General features: G+C 41.8%; 1 protein-coding gene across 1 annotated transcript in view; it reads left to right on the forward strand.

Moving 5' to 3' along the window:
- Positions 1-4661: 4661 nt before the first annotated feature.
- Positions 4662-26548, forward strand: part of cacna1ha (calcium channel, voltage-dependent, T type, alpha 1H subunit a) — a 133566-nt gene continuing 111679 nt past the window's right edge. The window contains exons 1-2 of the mRNA XM_080905377.1: positions 4662-5071; positions 6266-6761. Of these exons, the coding sequence (XP_080761503.1) occupies positions 6290-6761 (472 nt within the window). The 5' untranslated portion in view covers positions 4662-5071; positions 6266-6289. The remainder of the gene's footprint in view (positions 5072-6265; positions 6762-26548) is intronic.

Genomic DNA, 26548 nt, shown 5'->3' on the forward strand with positions numbered 1-26548 from the left:
ATTTTCACTTTTTCAAACTGGAAAGCTTTTTGAGACAGAAAAAAAACATTGTTTTGTGTTTGCAGTGGCTTCAATCTCACCGCAGCGCTTCAAAAGTCCAACTTAGCAGGAACAAGCAATGACACGAGATGAGGAAACCGGTAGGAAAAGGCCGGATGATGAAAGTGTGGGAGTCGGAGTGGAGGATGGTGGATGATGAGATGGGATTGGATGGGGGGTGGGGTGGGGGGGGGGAGTTGCAGATGTCAACCTGACAAAGGAGTATTGATTATCTTTGGGAAGCACACGCGCTCCTATTGATTTGGAGCGTTGGCAAATGAATTGCAGTTTGTGAAGAGATGTTTTAATCCCCAAAGATGTAGGATAGTCTATTATTTGTCTCCCTTGCGGAATTTGTAACCACGTGTTGTGTACTTGCAGGTATTTCGACTCAGAGTTGATTTTGTTGTGTAATAAAAACAGAAACAAGCTGATATTATCAGCTACGGTTCTCCTTTGAGGAAGAACAAACTCCTGGAGGGGGGTCGGTAGAGAAAAAGCAGTTAGTTGACGAGAGAGGGAAACACAGGTTATCCAGGCCTCGTACACACAGCTGAGCAGGGCGTCAGAGTGGAGCCCGCATTAGCAAAACTCTCATAGGAGCCAAGCATAGAGTAATGAAGACAGAATTCCAAGTTTGCATGTACGAAAGCCTGGGGAGGGAGACGGACGGGTGGGAAGGAAAGACAGGTGTTGGGAGGGGGATGAGCTTGAAGAGCTCGAGCTGTCTGCATACTAGTCACTTTTTCTCACAGCTGAGAATGAGAATGGACACACACACTCACGCTCACGTCTCCTGTTGCACATGCAGATGATGGTAAAGAGTGATTCAGCTGAGCTTGTGGCTGATTAAAACCTGGGTAATTAGCATTTTCACAATATTGATGAGGAGAGCCAAAAGGGACATTTAAGAAAACCCATTGTCCCTTTAGTTTCACATCTTCAAAAACTCCTTAATTGGCTTTCAGGGTAATGGCTCAAACACCACAAGCCACAGAGGAGAACATCAACCTTTTGACAATTTATAACTTTGATCAGCTTAGCGATGAAAAGGTTTGGCAGCTGGCTCCCGTACTGTACACGAGCCCAGCATTTATACATTATTTTCCAGTATAACTGATGCTCCTAGGTGATCTTTGCACTACATAAAGCAGCTCTATTATTATTATTTTTTTTTTTTTTTTTTTTTACTATTTAATTTGTAAAAATGTGTATACACACACACACACACACACACACACACACACACACACACACACACACACACACACACACACACACACACACGTAGGAAAATATTTAGTATACACATCCAGAAATGCATACACTATTATATATTGTACATATATTTATTAGTTTCAGGTTGGCCATTCTTGTATTTTGCTCGTTTGTGTTGTTGTGTTTGCACATCTCTGTTGCTTGTGGGGCTCGCACACAAGAATTTCACTCGCATGTGCTGTGCCAGTGTGCCTGCACATGTGATGTGACAATAAAAGTGATTTGATTTGATTTGATTTGATTCTCTAACGCAGAACTGTTCAATATATATATATATTTTTAAACCTGTATTACTTGCAGTGTGATCATAAAAGGTCTTGCCAAAAGGTTTTCAAAACCACAAAGATCATTGTCAGCTGAAGACGTCTGCAGAAACGGCCAGTACTTGTCCTTTCCTGGCTCCAGTTTTTAGGCTTTTGGCACCCTAACTAGGAATTCAAGAAACTGAGTTCAGAGATTTTTAAAGCAGGGGGAGGAAGATTTGTGGTGTGGGGTGGCTTTAAGTGTCACATCTGGTCTGATTCACCTAGCGCTGCATTTTTGGATTTTGAAACGTGACGAGCCAGTCGCTATGTTTACTGCAGCACACAGACGATAAAAGCTGTGTGCATCTTTGCTCTGCATCAGTGTCTGTTTTAGAGTAAAGACGGTCAAATTTGATATAATTTACTGCATTGTCGTGCTCGACTTCAAGCTTTTTGCCCCAAAAAGCAGCAAAAGCTGAATATTGATACTGTTTAAAAACTCAGTGAAACCCACTGGTGTACTTATAAAGTGAACAACCAACTGCAGAATAATCAGGCTAAGTAAAGACAAAGATACACACAAAGATTAAAAAGATTATGTCAGATTGTTGACCTGCCAGTGTACTTAGCCATTATGTAATACACAGACACACAAAACAAAACAATCCCCCAAACTACTTTCTCTCTGCGCACAGATGCTAATTATTTTACATAATGTTGCCACTAGAATGCTTGCGCTTCTATATTTTACGATGAAAGACTTTCTCGATTCCCAAGTTGACCCAAGCTGAAGTGTTAAGCATCTGCTTTTTTTTAGAGTTTAAAGTTTAAAAAGCTCTTGGTCTTTCCCTACCACCTTTTTCACATGTTACCAGTCCATTAAACAACCATTATCACTTATTATCATGTGTCACCAGTGGGCTTGAAGCTCAAAATCCCCTCATTTCTGGAGGTATTGAAAGACACTGTCTGCTTTAACAAAAGAGAACCACAACAAAGAGAGCTTGAGAGCATAAATCAGACTTCACCCTGCAGACTTGATGTTAAACCCTTTCTTTGTTTTCCCACCAGCTCTTTACCTTTTGTGTCAGTTCCTGTGTTTGATTTATTTATCATTATTATATTTTTTTTTTTATAAATGTAGCTCTTCCACACACGATTTGACAAAGAGGGCATCATGTGACTTGCCTGTGTAAGCTGGGTTTAGTTCTGCTTGTTGGTAATCGGCGTGTACAACAATGCGCCTTTTGGATTTCTATATCTACAACAGGAGTGAGCGCATCATAGGGGATATTTAATTGGGTTATAGCAGTCACAGTGGAGGCTAATGTCCACTTCCTTTGTGTCTCTGCAAACAAGATCGTCAAAGAGGTGAATCTGTTTGACGATCTTATTGTGAGTGTTAAGGTGTTAATGTGTGATATTATTTATCTGCATTAGTTCTATACCACAAATGCATTGATGAATTTTCATTGGTGTTTCTGAAGGACCTTCTACTGCTGATTTCAATTGGTCAAATTCTCCTTCAGTCAGAAAGATTTGATTTGAAAGATTTGATTTAAGAAGGAAGTTTTAAATCTCTCCCAATCGTGGTGTCGGTTATTCTCAAAGATATGTTTTATGGACAGAAAAGCTTTGTTCAGGGCCCATGGCTGCCCAGGAGTCAAATGAACAGTAAAGCACTTTCCTAGTATCCATCCTACATCCTGTTTCTTTCACTTTGCTCCTCCATCTCTAGTTCTCTGACTCCGTCAGCCTTGGATGCTCTTAATTAAATATAGTCAATGTAATTGTGATTGATCATTCAAGCAATATGGGAGTTTAAAGGAGTTTAAATTGATTGTCAAATCAAATTGTGGAGGCGCCGGTTGCCTGAATGAATACAGGATGAACTGTGATAAACATGCTGAACAAAAATATTAAATATAATTATAATTATGGACATGTTTATTGTGGCATTAACCATTTTGTTTGCAAGTGTTGTGTCAATTTTGTCACTGTTGGATGATATGCCTGATGTAAGATTCAAGCTTAATGCCCTGCATAACAGTGCTTTGAACTTTGGTGATATGAAAACTCTGTAGGTTATGTTGCTCTCACTGATGGATAGATGGCAAATTCCAAGATGGCTGTTGTAAAATAGAATTTCCACTCCTCACTAATTTTGGCCTAGGCTGCTGTGAACTTCCTCTGATCCACTGATGTGTTTTTACACCCCTCTGCATTTAATCATTACTTATAATTTATCGCTGGCTCTCTTCCACTGTGTGTGTGTGTGTTTTTTTTGTCCTGTCTTCCTCCCCTCACCCCCAGCCGGTCCCAACAGATGGCCGCCCCTCCCTGAGCCTGGTTCTGCTGGAGGTTTCTTCCTGTTAAACGGGAGTTTTTCCTTCCCACCAAAGCGCTTGCTCACAGAGTGACAGTGGGGTTTTCTGTTTTCTCTGTGTTATTATAGGGTCTTTACCTTACAATATAAAGCGCCTTGAGGCAACTGTTGTTGTGACTTGGTGCTATATAAATAAAATTGAATTGAACTGAATTAAACTAAATATAACTTCAAATATGTAACATATCAGTTTTTCTTTAAGTACATTTTATACTCTGCAGTGTTTCCATTTTATTTTCGATGACCCTGGAGGGTCCGACTATGAGAAAATCTAAAATGTTCTTTCACTTTTTGTCTTATCTTCCTTTGTCTTTGTCCATGTTTCACGATAAAGTCAAAAACCAAAACTTGCTTCCTTTTACTCCCAGCACGTTCCAGCATTTTTTTTTTTACATTTATTTTTTACTCTAAAGAACAATATAGAAGATATAGGCACCCCCGTCCCCCACCACCACCAGTATTTCCTTTTTGCCGGTATAGTCCTCTGTGTTGGGATTATTGCCAAAAATAATACGGACCGACACACTGTGCATTAATTTCTCTCTCTTTATGCCGTCTGCTTTGTGATCCATTAAACACCGCGGTGCGTGCACGCCCAGCTTGGCTCTCTGCTCGTTTCTCGCGCCCGGGTGTGAGTCTCCTACTGTGCGCCGTATTCCTAAAGCCGGGGATCACGTCACGTGTCACGGCTCCCGGGTCCTGGGCCAAGTTTGTTTTTTTTTAATTCCGTGTCAGACCATCCACGGAGCTTCAGCTCAGAAAGCCACACGCCCCGACCCTCCTGCGCGCATCTCCGCTCCACGCTGCGTAACGAGCACCTCAGAGAGGAGCGGATGGATGGATGCATGGATGTGGATAGATGTTCCCGTTTAACTGAACGCGCCAAATCAAGACGACTTTAAGTGACTTATTTGATTACTTCCAGCGATTTCCAACGACCCTCGGATTACATCTGATCTTTGGCAAGCCAAGGAAGGATATTTTTTTTGTTTTGTTTTGATTTTTTTTAAGCGAGAGAGAAGAGAGGAAAGAAGGAAAGGGAAGCTGAGAAAGGCTGGGTGCGCTAGAAAGACGGAAAGTCACGGATCATGCTTATGGGAACTTCCGATTCCGTCTCAATAAGGTAGTTTAAAACAATAAAGTTCTTCTGTTTGCATGTGATTATTTTTATACACACTGAGTGCAGGAGATAGTCCACTTTTTAGGGGCGAAAAACGGGAAAAAGCACAGATGATGCGCGCTCTGGTGGCTTCTACTTCCATTAATACCGTTTAAAACGCGTATGGAAGTACTTTTACAGCAACTGTTCATATCAAAGTGTTTTTAATATTGTTCGGTGTTTACAAAAGAACCCCAGGAGGAGAGCTTCCAACTGCCTGAAGGGTCAGATGCGCTCTTCTCACGTAACACCAAACGGCGGACAACAAAGCCCGTTAAAAAAGAAAGAAAAAAGAAAAGCTTCCTCAAAAGGGCAAAGTCTGTTAGCTGGATTACGATCACTAATGTTTTTGTTCTCGACGTTATTCCACTTATTACAATAATAATCAGTATTGCTGTGGTGGTTTGGTTTTTTTCCTCTTTTTTGGCGCATTCCCTGCCCACCATTGCGTGGTGTGGGCTAAAAACCTTCAGCAGACCAGAGACAGAACAGTCCATCTGTTCAATCACATAGCAACAGGAAGAGAGAGAATGAGGGAGAGAGAGGGAGACAGAGTGGGAAAAACATCCCTCTACTATTATGATACTCTTATAGTACTCGCACTTAATTGTTACCTAATTTCACTAAACACATTTTCGCATTTCTACTAATTGCTGCAACAGCAGGCAGTTGTCAGTCTGTAGTGCTCCATGGTGCCTTTACTGTGTTATTACTATGGCTACTATGAAATTCAGGCTTGATGTTCTGACAGAGACTCCCAGTTTTGTCTGATGAAAGCATTTATTGTTTGTTTTTTTGTTCGTTTTAAGGGGAAAAGAACACAACTGAGAAGAAAGGCTATTTAAAAAAAAAAAAAAAGCCCATGAAAAGCCTAAAGCCCTGGCAGATTTGTAAAAGGACTGTATTGGAAATCTGTGTTTTAGATTGATTGGAAGCGCCTGCTGCTCAGGGATTGGAGGAGGAAATGGCCTAAGTGTTTATTTGGCTCCTTGTGCGATTTGTCTCCAGTTGCTCTTTGCCAAGTTGATCTTTCACTCGCTTCTTTTTCTGTCACCGTTAATCCTCTACCTTCATGTCTGCCTCCTTTGACTCACCGTGGGCTCCCTCCCCACTTTCCGACTCCCTCTAACCTTCTTCTCTCCTCTGACCTCCCTTCAGAGTGGCTCTGCCTGATGCTCTATCATGACTGATGGCGAAGGGAGAGCGCGCTTTCAGTACGCAGAGTGCCAGGAGCTGGAGGAGGTGCGGGAGGAGGTAAGGCTTGCTGTACCGACATCCTACAGGAATGACGGCCAAGGTCATGAAGATGACCCAGGAAGAAGACGCCCGGATGATGAGGAGGAAGAGGAGGAGGTGGAGAGGACGAGAAGGAGCAGCAGGAGGAGGAGGAGGAGGAGCAGCAGCAGTAGCATTCAAGGAGATGGAGAAAATGAGTGGAGTCCTGAAGTTCAGGGGGATGAAGAACAGGAACCGGAGCTGGAAGTGGAAGATGGACCAACACTGGGAGTTCGCATCACGGCTCCCATCCGTGATCCAGACTGCGTCTCCGAGGAGGAGGAACAGCAGCCGTATCCGGCCCTGGCCCCCGTGGCCTTCTTCTGCTTAAAGCAAACAACGAGGCCTCGCAACTGGTGTCTCCGCATGGTCTGCAATCCATATCCTTTAACATGCTGGAAATCTGACCCTGGTAATCGGTAAGACAAAATATGTCCTCTGCAATGTTTGTGTGTGTGTGGTGGCACGCCTGCATACACGTTTGAGTTGTCAGTAGAAACTTGCTGCTTCTATATAAATACACAAGCACCAGTGAGAGACTCACACTGGTGACACGTGCAGACATGAAGGGCGTGTCTTGGTATTGGGCAAGAAGTAGATGTTACCTGTTGTGAGTCTTTGTCCTTTGCTGATGTGAGATTTGGCTGTTTTACATGCTAAATCTTTTGTGCAACAATTTGCATTTCCCTCTGTGTCTATAAGGTTGGTATTATAACCTCCAAATCTGGTGGGTTGGTTATTTTTAGGTAAATTAGCTTTTCTGTTATAGGACCTGTTAACACGCCTAATTGAGACAGCCCCAAGTACACCCAGCACTCGGTCTGTTTGCCTCTATAGACTGAAAGTGCTGTAACACTTACCTGGGCTGCTTTAGGCTCAGATTCAAGCACAAATTAGTTCCTGGCTATATATATATATTCTTTTGAAGCTCATCAGTCAGTTCGAGCTGTATTCCCTCTACTAACAGTTCTGGCAGCCATTTTATTCTAATAATCAGATATTTTAATTTAATTTCAAAGTGCCAAGTAGTCCAAGTGAAATTATTTCCTAGGAGAAGTGCTCATGTCTGCTTTACTTTCTATTATTACCCCCTCAGCCGAACATCCTGCCGGGATCATTTTCATCTGTGGGATGTTTTAACACACAGGAGCATAAGAACATAATGTGCATCCAGATATAGGCGCTATGAAAAGAAGCTGAAGATGAACCGCTGTAATATGTTTTTTTTTTCATTCGTGATGTGGTTAAGTGGGTGGTGTAAAAACAAAATTAGGACCTGACTCACATTTATTTTCCTAAGTGCTTCCTGAGTACCTGGAATTTAATATAGAAGGTACCAAGAGTATAAAAATACAAGCACGATTATAAAAGTAAACTACATTTATTCTGTCTCTGAGATTCTCTTTGTCTTCAAGTGATTAAAAAACCCAACTCTGAATAGGTGCATTCTGACAAGCTTCTGCTGTGTTCTTGTAGACCTATGATAGTGGAAGCTTGAAGGTGTAGTGAATCTAAGAAGGATGATCTGACGTGGTGTTTGAAGTCGGAGAAGAAAAACATGGTGTAGAAAGGTAGATAAACAGCTAGATAAAGGGGCAACCTTATGCCCACAAATTTCCTCTCTGAGACTTCTGTGTGTTTTGAAGCGGAAGAAATCGAAAAACAAACTTTAAAACGGCGACATATGCACACACACACACACAGTTTTGTTTCAAAGATTCATTAATTTGCCTTCATCATTAAAGATCATTAAAGATTATCAGCTCTAGAGATTGGAGTGGATGATTCATGCGGTATTCAGACTGACACTGTGACGTGGGTCAAACCCACGTTGATGATCTGTCTGAATAGGTCAGTGTGCGTCAGCCAACGATCCCTCACGACCCTCCTCTCGAGAAGAGCTGAGCATTGTTGTGGTGGACCGCTGTTTCTATTAGAAATGTACCAAAAGGAAGTTGCAAGTTGCAAGTCGTGTCTTCTGTCATGACTTGTGGACTTGTGCCTAATGATGGTTTGCTAAAAGATTTGACGCACATGTTTTGTGTTCGGTTGCTTTGGTGATTTTGTCTTTCCGCTGCTACAAGCAACTCTACAAAAGAAAGGTCAAAACCATTGCAGGACCTTTAGCCCTCAATGTGAGCAAAGCCTCAGAAGAGCAACTTTTTTCAATTGATTTAAAAAAAATCAACTCAAACCTTTATTGACATTTCTAATCTTACATATGCACAAATACAAATTTATTGGTCTGACAATACTACAAGGGTTGTCACCGTAGTAGAATTTCAAACTGATACTGGTACTGGGAAAATACTCAATAATCGATGCAATTTTTGGTACCACAGAGACAGAAAAAAGGACAAAATAAAAAAATTAAAAAAAACCAACGAAAGATAAGAGCAATAATGGTTCGTGTAAATAGACTCAGCTACACCTCTGTTTATTTCCTTTGCTTTTGGTGACTTGGCACCATATATTTCATGGTGATCAAATAGTGTTGGTAAGGTTGGCTGTATTGTTTCTGCCTACAGGCAGAAACAATACAGCCAACCTTACCAGTAGACTCTTCTCAGGTTCAACAAGGGGCTTTAAGAGACACTTTTTAGGGGTAAATAATTTGTTATCCTGTTAAATTAATCCTTCCTAATAACATCACTGACAGGTAGGACCGATGATGGCAACAGTAACGTTATCATTTTTTACTACCTATACCTGGTACCTTAACAATAACCTAACTGTCGGCTAATGTGCGGAACTGCTAACAGTTAAGCAGCTAACACCATCATAAACGTTAATATCTGTGTTCAGCAACTCAGTGCTGCTGAAACAGGAGCTTTATTGACCTCGCGGAATTCTTCATAAAGACTTCGGTGTCAGTCTTTAACACGCTTTGTTTTATTATGCCACTGCTAATGTGTTCAGCTGCTAGTGACGGGAGGGGCTGGGCCTGTCTGCTGTGTGTGAAGTTTGTCAGTGAAAAGAGGGAAATATGGTATCAATACTGCTGCAAATGAGTATCTAATCTGATTGCAATCAGGCATGTATTTATTTATTTATTATGACAGCCCTACTTGGTACATACAGTAACTCCAGTACTGAAAAAGGTGACGTTTTTTTAGAATTTTGGTATTGAAAAGCACTCTGTCTGTTTTGATGTCATCACTGTCTGTTACCGATGTAAGCCTTTCTGCAGCATTTCTACCATATATTTTTTTAAACTGAACCCTTGCTTACAACCTAGATGATATTATCAGAAACTCTTTCTCCTTCATGATCTGACCTTTAAGTGAAAAATTGGTTGCCCATGACTCCACACTCTGGTCCCTTGTTGATCTCGTGTCAGCTGGAGTGATAAGAAGACTGTTTAATTGTCCTTGAGAAGAAAACCTAGTATTCCCTCATGGGGTAAAGTGCCAGTGAGCCATCACCTAATTGATCACATGTCTGTAAGCACCAAAAAGCATCTCTACCAGCTTCCTCATTTCATTTTTGTGGATAGTACAGAACTCACAGGGAATTTCTCATGGGGATTAAAATCCCATTTTTTTTATGAGTTGTGCTCGCTGCAGGCGCTCAAGAATTGAGGCGTGAAAAAGTAAGGCAAGTTATGTTCTCTTACAGAACATGCTAATGGCTAATAGAGATATTAAAATGGGACTGTCCTGCAGCGGGAGAAAGCTGCATCTAAAATTTGTTGTTAAATAATTTAAAGGGCTATAACGTGCCAAGCATGTGTTGGCTTCTTCTTTTTAAAAAATGGACCAAAAAGCAAAAAGTGATAGGAAGTCCGGTCGGGTCTTTTTCATCGAATGTTTTGGATTTGGACATAGAAGTCGTAGATGTTATTTGTAATTGTTCACTAAGACGAATACAGCGCCAACTGGAGCAAGCAGATGAGGAACAAAGAAGGTCCGAAAGGATTAAAGCATGTCCAGTTAAGCAAGCCGACACATAGGACTTATGGTTTGGTAACCTGCTGTCCGACAGATGCTAGTGTTGCGTTACATTACCTCTGTTTTGTTCACCGCACTGTAGCAGGGCTAATACTGCAGTAGCTGCTGAAGCAGACCACTACTATGAAGCAGATGCCCCTATGGTTAGCACATGTGCGCTTCACTGCTTGTGCGCTGATCACATGTCTGATTTCTATCTGAGTGCAGACTTATTTATTCATTTTTTAAGATATGTTGTTTGAAGTTGACAGGCTGGGCTATTTGTACCAAGACAGCAAGGCTAATGAATGAGGCGCGTACTGTCACATGCTCGGCCTTGCATTATGACTGCTCGTTTAAAACTGGATACGGGTTATGTCATAAGAGCTGATCTCACCGGACATCTCTCTGTGTTGTATTCCTGCGTGTCTGTGAGTGTGTGGGCGTGCGCGCAGAACCCACTGTTAGCAGCGCAGAGTTGGTGGTCCACAGTAGGTTATGTAAATATTTTTCGGAGCATAAATTCTCTGCCACTCAGCAACAAAATGAATGAACACATTGGGAGAAACGAGAGACTGTAGAGGAGGGGAAAAAAGAAATAAAGAAACAACTACATCCATAAATTTCAAACCACGCACCTCTGAATAAAAGTGTTTTATATCACATCCCGATTCCAACATGTGTAGTCCAACAGTAAAATATTGAATCTGTACTGAGACGGTCATTGATCACCTGTGACAGTAAAAACAGGTCAACAGTTGCTCACAGTTACCAGAATAGCATTTCAGCACAACAGCATTTGTCATTCAACTCAAGTCTGTTCCTCACTGGTGATCAACTAGTCTGCTCATGTCCAGGAAAATGCACACTTAATAGAGCAATTGATTAGGTCTTGATTAGCCTAGCATGCAAATAGACTTTAAAGACAAAATTGGCATTTTTTATTAATTTCTTTTTAAACTGATGAAAGTCACCCTAAAATATATTGGTTTAGGTGATCTCTGAGTACAGCGTGCATCCACTAGATCTCTGTAAATCCCCCTAACAATCTTCTGCTATTCCCAAACTTTTGCACCCAGACATCACGCAGATGTTGAGCGGAGCACTGGATGCCCTACCTGCTCAAGTTGGACATTTGCGTTCTCATGTGCAGCTTCATTGTGTGACATTGAGAAAGTACATGGCTACATTGCACATGTGAGAAATCCTAAGGAGTGACAGTAGTAATGTGGCCCTGAGAGGTCAAAAACACTGCAACTAAAGGCAACATCAGCAAATAGAAAAACGCTGTGCACAAAACACAACAGAAGTTGAGTAAAATAAAATGGAAGTGTTTTGGGGAGACAATAACGTGACAGAGCAGCTGTGGGAGTGACAGAAACCACAACATGTGACATTGCATTGAGACCCGCTTAAAAGAAGCTATCTGTGTTGTGAGGAAGAAAAAGATGCAGATAATGTGTGCTTTAATTGCACAATTCATGTAATACTGCAGGTACATATTTGCTATTAGCCATTTGTTGTTAGCCTGTCACTGGCGCAGATTTTCCTTCATGTTAATGTCTCTCCTAAGACACTTCTGTTGTGTTGCATTCAACCTCCGCTATGTTTTGTGTGGTTTTGCAGCTTTTTTTTCTATTTGCTGGTGTTTTATTTAGTTGCAGTGCATTTGACCTTTTAGAGCCACTGTACAATAGCCCTAAAATATGGACAAAAAGAATGTAGCTAGCTAATGCTGTTTATGCTAATAAACAGCATTAGCTAGCATCAGCGTTCTTTCTTTTGTTTAAAACAACTGCTTTTTAGATGTTCCTGTTGAGTAGAGACCTAAAATAAATCTGACAGTTACATCTGAAACAATCTGAAAACAAATGCAGGATCACAAGAATGAACATTATGGAGTCGCTGATTAGACGGTGTGAAAGAATAACAACCTGAGTCAAGCTGATTAAATCTGGTTCAGGAGCCCAGGCAAGGTTAATCCATTACAGATGAGTTGATTCATCGTGCTATCTGTCTCCATTAGTCATCTATACTCTAAAACATATTAAAGGGGGCCTTTTCACTTCCATTGTGATAGATGTTTCTGCACAGAGATACAAGCACACAGATCACCTGACTTTTTTGAAGTATCAGATGGATTTGATGACTTTAGATGGGGATTTTTTTTTCAATGTATTTAGTGGTAAAAATATCTGTGGATTAGCGGTTCAAAATAAATCAAGTGAAAGAGGTTTCTCTCTTTGTTTGAAGTTTTGATGGATTGGACTTGCTGTATAAAACTAGAGACAGGCTTAAAGCTGCATGAGATCAAATCGGCTGCATGAAGAATGTCAGTCAAATGTAGCTTAGATGAATCGAGGAGGCCTGTTAATGTGCAGCTTGTATCAGCGATAAAAAGGACTATCTTCAGGGCAAGAAAGTTGGCTTGGTTACTACCCTTTACTCCTGCAGTTCCATTCCTTTTTTTTCTTTTTCACCCCTCCTGTTGTGTATGTATGCCTATTTATGTCTTTAAATGACTTCATCTCTGCAGTGTGTGGGATAAAGAGACTTAGCCTTCAAATTAGCAGGTAGTCCTTCTCCGACTGCCCTTCTGACTGGCATCCTGAGGTTTAGGTGTGTATGTGAGACTCGCTTCTCTGCATCCCTCCCTCTCTGCCGGTCTCAGAGCTCGACTCACTGTATTTGTATTGAGCAGTTCATCAGTGTGTGTGTGATTGTGTGTTCGGTGACTCATTATATTTGGCCTGTTCTCATCATAACAGCAGATTGGGGGTCGTGAGGTGCCCATTTCTGCAGAGACAGAGGGATCCTGTCTCTTTGACGTATCAAGTCCTGGCACACCTTGCGCAGTGCTCAAACTGTGCGTGGTTGAGCATCACTTGTGTGCTGTGTAGTGGACAAGGCCCATGCTTTCAAACGTGTTTGGTGTCTGCCAGACGTTATAACAAAACTTTGTTACAAATGTGGTGTAACAAAAGCTTTTAATTTGTCACTCTTCTGCTATTATGTACGTATTTAATCATTAGTTATTATTAATCTCAGGCTGTGTTTACAGCATGTCTATTGTCCTGTCTCCATCTCCTCAACCCAACCAGTCACAGCAGATAGCTACCCCTCCCTGAGCCTGCTTCTGCTGGAGGTTTCTTCCTTTTAAAAGGGAGTTTTTTCTTCCCCCATTTGCTCAAAGGGTGTTATCATGTTGTTGGAGTTTTCACTGTTTTCTTTGTAGTATTGTAGAGTCTTTACTTTACAATATAGAGCACCTCGAGGCAACTGTTGCTGTGATTTGGTACTATATAAAAAAAATTTATTGAACTGACTGTAATGTGTACAGCTCTGCTATACCGCACGCACCTACATCACCTACATATTTCTGCTCTAAATGTAAAATTTTTAGGAACTTTCTTTTTAAATGTAACATAGTGTCGCACATATTTTAAAAAAACAAAACAAAACAACAACAACAAAAAAAGCCGATGTGTTGTCAAAAAAAGAGAAAACAAAGTAGAGATTAAGCTTCATATACATCTTGTTCTGGGTGGAGTTTCTCCTCGTGGAGCTCCATGTCGTGGTGCTTGTTTAGCTGTGGCTGGATGCTAATATAAAGTTATTACATATAATATATGTTATAATAGCATATATAATCGCATAATATAATATGTTAACAATAGCAATATCATGAAATTTAGCAGTATTTCGTTTGATATTGATATACAAAACAAAAAACAAAAAAACATGTAAGTCCTTTATTAAAAAGTCACTTTAAATTTGAAATCACTGACATGGTGGTGGCAGACTGTTTATTTAAAATGTTTTTTGTTGCCATGACACAGAATGAAATATTAGGGTGGTTGCTAAATAGTTTACTAACGTTACTTCGAGGTATAGTGTTATTTACATTATATTAGGTTAAGCATTTACATAGCATTTAGCATTACCCAGTGCAAACATTTTAGCCTGTAGGATCTGGTTGATTTCACAACAGCAATGCCTGGTGACTCAAATATTATACTATGCCACACTTACTGCGTTTCTTACATATACATGATATTAACTAGCGACAGACCTAACTCTGAATAAAAGCTAAGTAGACGTAAACATTAATTAAGCTAGCAGTCACTGTTTGGTTTGGGAAGTCTGCAGCTGTGAGAATGCAGGGGTGCTTCTCACAAGCAGTCTGTTCTTCCTGCTGCCAAAAATAATAGATCAGCCCTGGAAGGCTGAAATTAATACCAGAGATTGAAGACCAGTGAAAATTGTTTGGATGAGAGCATATTGACTAAACAATCAACCACTTGACCCTGAGACCTCAACAACAGAAAGAAAAAAGGTTTGGAAAGGGGAAGTGAAAAATATGATTAAGGGTTGTACAGTAGCGTACACGTATTAGTATTTAAAGGATATGTATTTGGTCATATCCATAGATAGGAGAACTTTTGAAAATCAATATTTAATTAAAATACATTTAGGCAAAATATAAATTGAACATTTTAGGAAATTTTTAAAAAGCAGCTTTGGTACTAGAACTCAAGCTTCATATCACTACTCAGTAGAATAAAATGATGTTTAGGCCCACTTGGAGGATAATTTTTGTTTACCAAAGCATTATGTAGCCAAACATGTTAAGTAAACAAATGTGCATTTCCAAGTTAAAGTGTTTGAAGCCCTTCCAGATATTTATTGCAGAGCAAAAACTGCTGCCTTCGCCAAGTTGTGGAGCAGGGTGTTTACTTATGGTTGGGTTTCCTTATATCCTTTGGGTGTTTTGAGACTTATGAACTATGCAAGAGCTTACTAACTATAATTATTAAAATTGTTTTATGACTTTTTTTTACTTGCAAATCCTAAAAATTAGCAATTTTTTGTGAATATATGAGGCTAATTTTGTCATTAACAGTTCGGGGCCACACTGTGTGTTTCAAAGCTATTTTTAGCTGCGGGAACCTGCCCCAACTGCTAATTTATCTCACTTAGGATTTGTAAAGTCTTGTTATTATTCCAAATACCGGTGCTGTGTTAACATCAACACAATTTACAACCAGTAACAAATCATTGCCACCAGCAGCGAGTCCACAGTAATTTGCATTGGAATCAATAAAGGGCCTTTCACTGGTGTGCTTGTTACCAATGAGAATAAGCCTCTTTACAGTGACCGCATGTTGGCTGCCATCTTTGCTCGTAATGCTTCGCAAGACTTGTTCAAATGGCCACTGTTTGCACAAGCAGTGCTTTGGCTCAGATCTCATGTATGTAATTGGAGCGGGTGTGGCTCAGGTGGTAGAGCGGGTTGCTCACATATGGTAGGGTTGCCCGGCCCTCCCCATACACTGGTTTGGTCCACTGCTCCTCCGCGTGTGTTTGTCTCATCTCAAACAGAAAGTACTTGTTTCTTATTTTTGGATCGTTAATTTTTGAAGCATCGTGCGTAAATGTGTGTAAATCTTTATGCGTCAGTTTGAGCATGCCTGTGAGAGGGCAAACGCGTGTGCTGTTTGCTGTGTGTGTGTTGTGGGATAACTTCCACTGCAGTAGGATCTTTTGTTTATCCCCAGGCTCACTGTTTACAGGCTGCTTCACAAAATGATCTGGAACTAATAGCGCTGATTTTCATGTGTGCACTGGCTGAGTGTGTGTGCCCCCGTGCACGAGAGCTTACTTGAGTGCGCTGTAAGAATGTGCCATTTGGCATTCGCAGAACACCATGTGTTTAGGCAGTGACCCACACCTGTCCCAGGCACAAATGGTCTGTGGAATCAGAGGATCTGCGCTCTGCTGCACTGCACCGCTGTTGTTGTTGTACCGTTACATTACGTCACACTCATTTACCGAGCACTTTTCCAAAATGACTTTGAGTGAAAATAGTACCAAAAAAGACCCTTCTGCTAGCAAACCACATGGTTTCCTGGAGAGTCTGGGTCAATCTAAATGAGTTTTTTAGCTGTTGGTGTTCACTGTTAGAAGGTTCATGTAAAGCAGACTACTAATGGAATACTCCAGAATACGCTGAGATGACCCCTGATCAGTTGGAGGATGAACATTTGACTTTCTTTTTCTTATGATACCTATCTCCCAGTCTTCAGGCACTCCTCATTTCTTTAAATTTGTTCTCACTGCTTTCGCTGAATCTATGGAAAAGTGATGACAGAATTCGACATGCATAAGATAGTATTTTTGCAACGAGGTGATTCCCAAAGAGATATTTGCCAAAAAAGTTGTCATATCTTGGCATGGTGTGAGGTGTCTCCTCAAAAAATGTAAGGAAACTGGATATGTAGAGGACAAAAAAACACGTGTTATGCTTTTAAAAAAAAGTCCTTAAGAAATAAAGAAAAAAAAGCAAAGACCTGAGAGACGCATCTAGCCCTTCACTTGATCCATCTACTCTTCACTGAAGCTTCATCAGAAATAGTCCCAGTGGAAGGGCCACTGTCAAGAAGCCATTTAAAAGGAAGGGAAATAGGGAGAAAAGGCTGACGTATGCCAAATTACATAAGAACTGGACAGAAAATCAGTGTCAACAGGTCTGATGGAGCGATATATCCAGATAGTTCTTATGAAACGCGATGGAGGCTCATGTCATATCGGGTTTTGAGGCTGCATTTCAGCCACTGGTGATAAGGATTGCTTTAAGTTTGGTGGCGATATGAGCACAGAAAAGTACAGTCAGATTTTGATCCACCATGCGATACCATCTGGAAAGCGTCTGATTGGCAACAGCATCATTTATCAGCATGGCAATGATCCCAAACACACTGCCAGTGCAGTAAAAGCGTAGCTGGGTAGAAAGACAAACAGAGAAAAATAAATGTTGTCAAATATTGACTTTAAAGCTCATTAGAACAAACTCTGCGTTTCCCTTACGTACTGTATTTCCGTTTCTGTTTGCACATGTTCCAATACGGTATTCTGACTCTTCACCTATTTCAGAATTACAATACTTTATAAATCAAAGGGCAATTGTTTGTTACAGACACTCACAGATAGTATAGCTCTGAGAGATAGAAAATATAAACACTATTTAAAAAAATGATGCATTATTAAGTAAAAATAAGACAAAAATGTTACAGAGAGAAAACACAACAGTGTGCAGCAGAGACAAGTGAAAACAGGTGAACAGGTGACATAAAATTCTGAGGCATCCAGTGATGCATTGTGGTTGAATGAGTCTTTTGCTGAAGGTGCTCCTGTTGCTGTCCAGCACGAGATAGAGAGGGTGTGAGGGATTTTTCAGTATTGACTGCAACTTGGACTCATTTCTGAAACCTCTGTCGGAGAGTTAAGCTCCACCCCCACAGTGTTACTGGTCTTGCAGATCAGTTTATTGAGTGTGTTGTTATCTGTACACCACAGTCCTCAGTATAAAACATTGAAGGGAGATATAAACTGATTACATAGAAGTGAACACATTCTTTTACTATAGTGACATATTGAGGAGACGGTACAGTGGCCTACAGTGTTCTTTCTGCTCGGTATGGTGTTTCACTCCTGTCAGTCAAATCCCCTGTAGTGGCAATGCCACACTGATTGGGCCTCTGGTACCGCGGGTGGGTTTTTTCAGCAGCTGTTGCCATGGCTGCGCATCATGTTGATGAATGTACGCAGATCAGCTCTGTATCCAGAACATTTCCCGCTACCCTCACCAGGGATATCCATACTGAAAGTGTGAAGCGGTTTCTTTTAATCGAAGCGTTATGGAAAGAAGTTAAAACAAGGCTGGAAACACGAGACAGGGACAAATAGGGCAAACTCTTTAGGAGATGAGAAAGAGGGACTGGGATGATTGGGAGATGCCAAGCGAGCAGAACGTTAAGAAATCGGAGAGGAAAAAGAAGCAAGTGATATAAAACAGACGAGGGAGGTCAAAGACAGAGGACAGGAAGTTAACAAGTGAGGCGAGAACGAGGGCGAGGAGAGAAGGATAAACAGTGCAAAGAGGAGAATCAGAACAGCGGGAGGGATGACGAAAAGCGGCGTCGAGCAATATGAACAGGAGGGTAGAAAGTAGAGAAAACTGGTCTTTTGAAGCATGGCTTGTGCACGTACAGAGCGCTCGGCCAATCACAAGTGCGAGCGATGAACATGTGCCCCTGTGTCCTGTTTTTTTCTCCCCTGCTTGTTGATGGTTGCTGCAGTGAAGATGCAGCGGCGCTCTCAACCTCAACATACAACTCCATTCTCACCCTCCTCCCCTCCCCCCGTCTCCCTTCTAAAAAACAACAAAAAAAAGCTGCAGGTGAAAAATAAAGCATGCTCCTTCTTTGTTCCTCTTCCCTTCTCCTCTCATTGTTTTGTTTCGTCTTGCTGCTAAAATGCGCGCGAGTCCTGACTGCAAATGCATCAAAGCACTTTTTTTTTTGTCACTCTGTTGGAGGCAGAGATCAGTTATGGGCGTTATTTTCAGTGTGCTGCAGTGTGAAATATGCATTTTAATGCACACATAAGCTGTTTTAATACAGAGGGATTTAAAAAAAATATTAATTTTGTGTGTGTGTGTGTGTGTGTGTGTGTGTGTGTGTGTGTGTGTGTGTGTGTGTGTGTGTGTGTGTGTGTGTGTGTGTGTGTGTGCTTTAAACATAATTGTTGGGATGTTTCATTTTCTGTCATGATTTCTCTCACACTGTCAGCATTTGACATGAGCTCACTCCTAGTAGTGTATTGATTTTAAGGTTGAGTGTGTGTGTGCGTGTGTGCGTGTGTGTTTGTGTGTGTGCGTGTGTGTTGCCCTGGTGGGAGGGGAATAGAGTTCAGTGAAAGAGGATTGATCCAGACTATAAAACAGGAGGTGAAAAGACAGAGAGTCGGGAAGTGTAATTGAAAATCTGAGAGATTCAGAGGGGCCACTGGCTCTAACACACACACACACACACACACACACACACACACACACACACACACACACAACCTTAAGGGGTCATGGAGAACTGGTTAGGGGATGTAGGGTTCTTGGATTGCATTAGGGCTGAGATTATCATAGTCAACTTTCTTCATTTCGTCCTCAACTTGGTGCTTAGTATTCAGTTATGTTTTTAGGTCATATTGCTTTGTTGCGCTTGCTATTTAGTAGCTGCACTGCTGCTCCTAATGAGCTTCTTTTATTTTTTTTTATTTTAGTGGGATGCGTGTGTTCATGCTGCTTTGAGCCATCTCCCCACAGTCAGTCTCCACATGAATAGCACAGCAGAGCTCGTCTTGCTGCTGAACACATTACTGCCTGAAAGATGGTTAGAATGACAGAAACACACACACAGGGAAAGAAAAGAGGGACGCAGCACATGACTTGACACTAATCACCTACTTTGCAGCTTTTAAATTTCAGACAGCACTGTTCAGAAAAAATCTTGCACCAACCCAGACACACGCTTTTGTTTGTGTGCGTGCGTGTTGCAGGATATTGATGATTAGGTAAAGGGCGAGCTTGCGAAAAAAATGCAGGAGTGTGCATCCGGCGGCGCACACGTGCACATGTGTGCCTATGCGTATGAAAGAGTAATGTGGAGATGGATGAATAAGTAAAAGATCTGGGAAACCCATCAGCAGCTAGCACTGGGTTGTCATGGCAATGCGGACAGCACAGCACATAGTGCGCGCATGTGTGTGTGCGTTTGTGTGACTGAGTGTTAGAGAGATCATATCACTGCAATGTTTTAGCAAGTATGTGTAACTTTGTTTCAGTCCAGACCTCCTTGAAATCTAACAAAGAGAAGCTTACTTTTCCTTTTTTGTCCTTTCAATCTGCTGCACTCGATTCCGAGTCTGAAATCACTTTAAAGCAAAATACAAAAATATAAAGCAACAGTTTTGTATTCAAGCACAGTGACTTGAGTGGGGTGGTTTTGCTTGACACGCAAACTTTAATATTTGCCTCGTCTTGTTATGCAACCGCTGATGATGTAGCCTGTCCTTCCTGTATTATGCTGTTTGACATTCCTTATAAAGAGTAATGACTGTTTTTATGCCAAATTTACAGCTACATGCTCCTCACCCATCATTGTGTGTGCTTTGTGATAGAGTGATGCTTTTACAGCGGTGGTGTGTTATATAGCCCAATACTCAGTGCATCTCTTTAGAGACCTGAAAACTGCAGCCTCTTCCTTCTGCTCCTCTTCCCCTCTCCGCTCTGCAGTATGTGTTGCCGCTTTTGTCTACAAAATAGGCCTGTGTGCATGTCTGTGTGTGTGTAGGTGTGTGCGTATAAATGGAGACAGTGTACGCATAGACGTGTAGATAAGTGTAGCGTGTGGCGCAACCTAGTTTTACGACATGGCGGTGATTGAAGGTTGATGGTGAAGAAAAGTGCCGGGTGAATTCAAAGTGCATGTGCGGAGTTTAATGAAAGCAACTTCAAACGGCACAGATGTGTGTGTGTGTAAGAGAGTGAGAGTGGGAGGAAGAGGAAGAAGTCTAGGACAGTGGGATTCTCTCAGCAAAGAGGCTCTCACTAGAAACTCTACCTGGTTACTAGGCAACAGCATAGCACTGCTGCACATTGGAGCGCTGGGAAGGGGAGGTGTCTATCTACAACATGTGTGTTTGCGTGTGTGAGTGCTGAGTCAATAGCTGTATTATTTATGAGTATTTTATAGGAAGCGCACGCGTGGCGTGAGATGGACGGAGGGGGTGAATCAAGGGTAAATTAAGGTTGTGTGCGCACGAGGCTCACATGTGCCATAATTGCAATAGTTTGCCGTCATCCTCTGTGGTTAACGGTAAACTAGTACAGGGTAAAAAGTGTCTGACTGTGTTGTTGTGAGGCGGCGGGGAACTGGCTGCCTCCCTTTGAAGTATTGGAGATAAGGTGGAGTGATTCAACACACAGATGGCTGCGTAAAAAGAAAGGAAGGGAAAGGAAAGGGGGGGGGGGGCTTGCTAAGCTGACCCAACATTCATTCTCAGCCACGAATTGCTGCTCATATCTGATTTTCTTTTTGGGTGACTTAGCATCCATTCGAGGGTGTAACCTGCACCAAACTGAACTGGCAGTGAACTCGCAAAGAGAGGTCCAGAGCGGGAGAAGCCGTCACATCTGTTTCATCTGGGTTGGGGGGGAGAGGAGTTTAGCAGTTGTTCATGCTGCACAGTCGAAATAAGGCATCTGACCAAAAACGAGCCATATCAGCAATCTTTTGGTTTGTTTTGGCTGAACTTTTTCAATCTCTGTTGAAAGAATTTGCCTCAGTGAGGTAATTGCAGCTCACTGGAGCTCTGCATTGGACTGAATGGTAACTACTTAAACTAAATGCTTTGCAATCTAGTTAATGTGAATCTCTGCTGTCAGTCTTACTGTGAAGCGCTGGACGGAAAGAGGTGTATGACTGAAATGAAACCCGGTGAACTCCCCTCACTGTAAATGAACAATTGCTCTCCGGAGCAAAGTTGGCATTGTTTGGGTTGAAATCAAAGAGGGTGCACACAAGTAGATGCAGGGTCAACGTGGATGGATTCTTCTTCTTCTGACAGTTCTAGTGATCATTAATTGTGTTGTAAAGAAGAGGCAGTCCTATCAAAAACATGTCTTATTTGCTGTTGTGTGTGTCTGTGTGCATAAGGGGGGCATTTAATGTCCATTAGACCGTAATGAAGGAACAGTGCTCTCTGTGGCTACATGTAGGCTCGCTAATAGCCCTCTATTATCACAGTTCAAACACAAACACCGAAACACACGCGCAGAGGGACGCGTGAGGACGCGCGCACCCGTGCTGTCTTTGTTCGAGTTGAAAGGGCGCTGTGAAGCAGCTGAAGCAGCTGAAGTGCAGGACGCCTGGTATGTGTTAAACAGCCTGTTTTTAGCTGAAGTGTCTCTATCGTGGTGCTGTTACATACTTGTCTGGAGAGGACTCAGCCACACGTCTCAGAACAAAACACTGTTACACTGAATATAAATCCAGCAATTAGCTGGAGCCTCATAATGCTGCTTCAGTGCAAACATGAAAACATGAGGACACTTTGATACAAAAGGATTGGAATCTTTCTGAGCTTTTGTGCTTGGTGATTTTCTTTGTGATACGAAGATATAATATCCGTTGTATACCACTGTGTGGTTTATGTAACACTTAAAGATATGCCCTGAACTATGTAAAAGCTAAAGGTTGTAAGAGAAATTTAGTGAGAGATTAGATTCGGTATTCCCGTAAAATATTTGAACACCTGTCATTTTTTTGTAATTTGCTTTCTTGTATTTTTTTTTAAATTGTTCTTTAGTTATAATACTCTAGGATTTCTGAAGATCTTTCAAAGTGTTTTCTTTGGACATTGGCTGTAATTCCCAGTGTTAATACTAGAGATGGACCGATCCGATATTACGTATCGGTATCGGTCCGATACTGACCTAAATGACTGGATCGGATATCGGAGAAAAATAAAAAATGTAATCCGATCCATTAAATATCACGAAAGCACCTCACAAAACTTGCAACACGCCGTAACTCACCTCAGAACGTTAGCATGTCGGAGCAGTATGCATCACGTGATAGAGCGGCTGTGGCATGCGGGACCTGTCGGTGGTCTGGATAGCATTTGGAGCTTCGCTAGCAACCCGGCATTTCATCTCCGACAAAGTTATCCCCGAGAGAAGTAAAGCAAGTGTGTAAGTCCATCTCTGAATGTTTGTAAAGCATTCCTGCGTTAAGCTTAACGAGCGACTGCCTCTCGCTCTCCGGCTGCTACTTCAATCGTGAAACTGCTTAAATGATCAGCTGATCGGCTTTTCTGTCGCGAGTCCGTCTTTGCTTTTGGCCCACTTTGCACCAGAAAGAGGAAACCAGCGGCTGAACAACAGCAGCACGTTTAAGCTTGATAAGCTGTTGTTAGAATTTATTTAATATTACTTTCTACACCAGGATCTTTTTCTACGTAGCTGACACTGGTAACTGTGCAGGGGCGGATCTAGCAAAGTTTAGCCAGGGGGGCCGATAGGGCATTAACAGGGAAAAGGGGGCACAAAGACATACTTTTCTTTCTTATTCTCATTTAAAATGTCTAGCTTTTAATAAATAATTATCTGACACACAAAGTTTTAATTTGATGTAAAATGAATAGAAGTCAATTACTGTATATAGTGACTATTAAGTCTAATATATATACCCTAGTAAGCTATAGTACTTTTTCCTTTGGGAAGGTACCATCTGTGCAGTCTGCAATTTTGTTGAAGAAAGATGTTGAATCTATTTAATATTTCTTGAAAAATAATTGATTTCTGTGCATTTTTTTTCACACTGCATCAAATTAAGGTTGATTACGTCGATTAAGCATCATGAGGTGGCGCGTGAGGGGTGGTTCCCTATTTTTTATTTTTGTTGTTGCTGGGAGTTGGAACCCTATTAGTTAGGTTGCTTAATATTTACGCTAAGTACTCTTTAAAATACCAGAATAGGGAGGATGGTGTAGGTCTAAGTTTATTAGATTGATCAGTATTGCTGAACTATGAAATATTTTTTTTGTATACAGGTATAACAGAATAGCTTTAGTGTAGTTGTTGTTTTAAACTTGAGTATGAACTTGCAGACTTGCAAAATGCAGCAAGATATTTTAAAAAACAGTTTTGTTGATTAAAAAACACTATATCGGATTCATATCGGTATCGGCAGATATCCAAATTTATGATATCGGTATCGGTATCGGACATAAAAAAGTGGTATCGTGCCATCTCTAGTTAATACCTGGATTGAAAAACACACAATCAGTCATGGATTGGCCTCCCCAGAGCCCAGACAGTGTGGGATGTGAGGCAATGTGGGATCATCTCGACAGAGAATGAAACAAAAAGTGAGCCGACAGGCAAAGAAGAGCTTTGAATGTCCTTCAAGCCCTGAGAACTATTTCTGATGACTACTTAAATAAATGACAAGAAAGCTGCCTAAGAGAGTTCCGGCTGTGTTGAAGAATAAAGGCGCTCATACCAAATATCGACTTTCTAGCTTGTTAGAATTGTACAAACTGTACACTGCACCTATTTCCCATTTCCCCACTAAAATATATAGAAATTACTTTTGCACAGTACTGTATTTCCACACACTGATATATCTGAACATAGTCTCACTGCAGATGACTGTAAATGCATTTGTTACACTTCATGACAGATACTGTTGTGCAGAAGAAAAATGTAATAAAGGAAGGAAGTCTAGAAATAAAACTTATCCAGGAATCTGCACAACACATCGCTCAAGTGAAACTTTGGAACACCTGGTTAGATTTCATTTACAAATGGTTCTAAAATACCATTTTTTCTTTTTTGGCCTCCATATCTTTAGATTATAAATACTCCAGCTAATGCAGCAGTGGGATCACCTTTGCATTCACTGCTGTCTCTCTGTCCTCTGATGTACGACGCAGACCAGAGGTCTCCGACACAAATCTTGGTTGCGTCTTTGACTGCAGAAACATGACTGGAAACCTAATGGAAATCAGGCTGTTTACACAAAGTATGACTCTTTTGTGTGACACACCTGTGATCCACACATAAAACTTTCTGCAGCAGCAATCAGCCACTTCCCTACTGCGGAGCAACAAAGTTAAGCTCGGTGTACCATTTTATCGACACGTGCACATGACTAAAACCAGGCAGACGATAACACGCTGACATTAAATTCATGCAGTGGAAAGAGAGCGGCAGAGCACATCAAAAAGTGACTCACTCATATACGATTTATTCATTCTTCCCTTTTGCTCATTCACTTAACCACTTAGAGTTAGTGGCCATTAGCATGGAGTTTGCAAGCGTGTTTTTATTACATATTGTCTCCTGAGCTGCTCTTCCTCTGGACGACATATGCGAGCTAATAGAATATGAGCGAGTTGCTTTCTGCATCCATGCTGTTTTCCCAAGTTAAAACTTTCTCACGCTGTGAGGCAGAGTGTAGAGACGCAAGACCTCTGGTGGTAAATGTCTGCAGCTTGCAGACAGCTAATTGTGGAAAAGCATCATCTGGTTCTCACCCACTGTTTAGAGCCACCTCGGACAGACTTTCAGAAACAACGACGTTCAGTTAGTTTAACCTGCAATTAACCCAGCAAGGAGAACAATTCAGTGTTTTACTGTGGAAACTCAACAAATACAAATGCAGTAAAGTAAGGCACCAGTTGGTCCTTTATGGTATGATAGTGTGCGTATGCTGATTGTCAACGTTTAGCGTACCTCTGTGGGTTTTTGTGAATAACACAGCGGTCACAAGCTTCAGCCAACATTTGTTATTTTTGTTTGGTTTTTTTTCATCGTCTTTCTATCTGTTAGGATGCCCAGTGGTGTTTATGTGTGTATGCCATAGTGCACTGCAGGCAAAGGATGCGCTAACATGAGGCTCTGTGACGGGCCTCCCACGCACCGAGCTCTGATCTGGTTTCATCCGGTCGGCGGCTCTGTGACGGCATCACTGTGGAGTTTGAGCAGGCCCTCCTTTTGGCTAGCTGTGCACCAGGAGCAGAGATTTAACAAGATGCTGCGCTAATGAACATATCAGAGAGCGATGGACTGAGGACTGTTTGTGTGGGTATGTGTGACAGAGAGGGAGGAAGAATGCGTGCCCGACATAGCGCTTGTCTCTCAGGTCAACTAAGGGTAGCAATGCTCAAGTCCATACTGGTCTGTTACTCGGAACTACACATCAGTCAAGACCAGTACAAGACGGTTACTTCCCCTTTGCAATAAATGAATCAGTAAATGTACTTTAGAACAGCATATTTCAACATCACATGTGAGCGGGAGGAGTGAGGCCAGGGGTCCAGGGCTGGAGGAGGAGCTGGCCCTTTGGTCGAGGTCTGGGCTGGTGGGCTGCTCTGCTGCTGGTGGTCTGTTCGTCTCCACCCCAGTGTGCAGGGGGCCATCTACTGGGTCTGAGTGAAGGGGGAACATCTCCAGGCGGTGAAAGGACCTGGGAGTTTGAATGGGGAGTGTGAGTGTGTGTACAGCATCCATTTCTATGTCTCTATAATTGGTTGTGTGTGTTGAGTGTTTGTGTACGTGTGCATGAGGGAGGGAATGTATACTTGTGTCTGTGTGGGCCTGTTTGTCTATGTGTCAGGTCAGGTCTTAGACTCCCTCTCTCTTAGAGCATCTCAGACTCCCCCAGGTGAGGGGCCTATTTCCCCCACCACCATCCCTCCCAGTGGCTGGTGTCCCTACCCACTGGTGGTTCTCTATGTCCAGGGCTGTGTGCCTGGGTGCTTACTTGCCCATTCCTGGGCCCCCTGGCTCTGTTGGGCCCCTGCTGGGAAGTTGGGTACCCTTGGGTCTCTAGGC

Source organism: Rhamphochromis sp. 'chilingali' (genome assembly GCF_963969265.1).
Source record: "Rhamphochromis sp. 'chilingali' genome assembly, chromosome: 15".
Classification (NCBI taxonomy): domain Eukaryota; kingdom Metazoa; phylum Chordata; class Actinopteri; order Cichliformes; family Cichlidae; genus Rhamphochromis; species Rhamphochromis sp. 'chilingali'.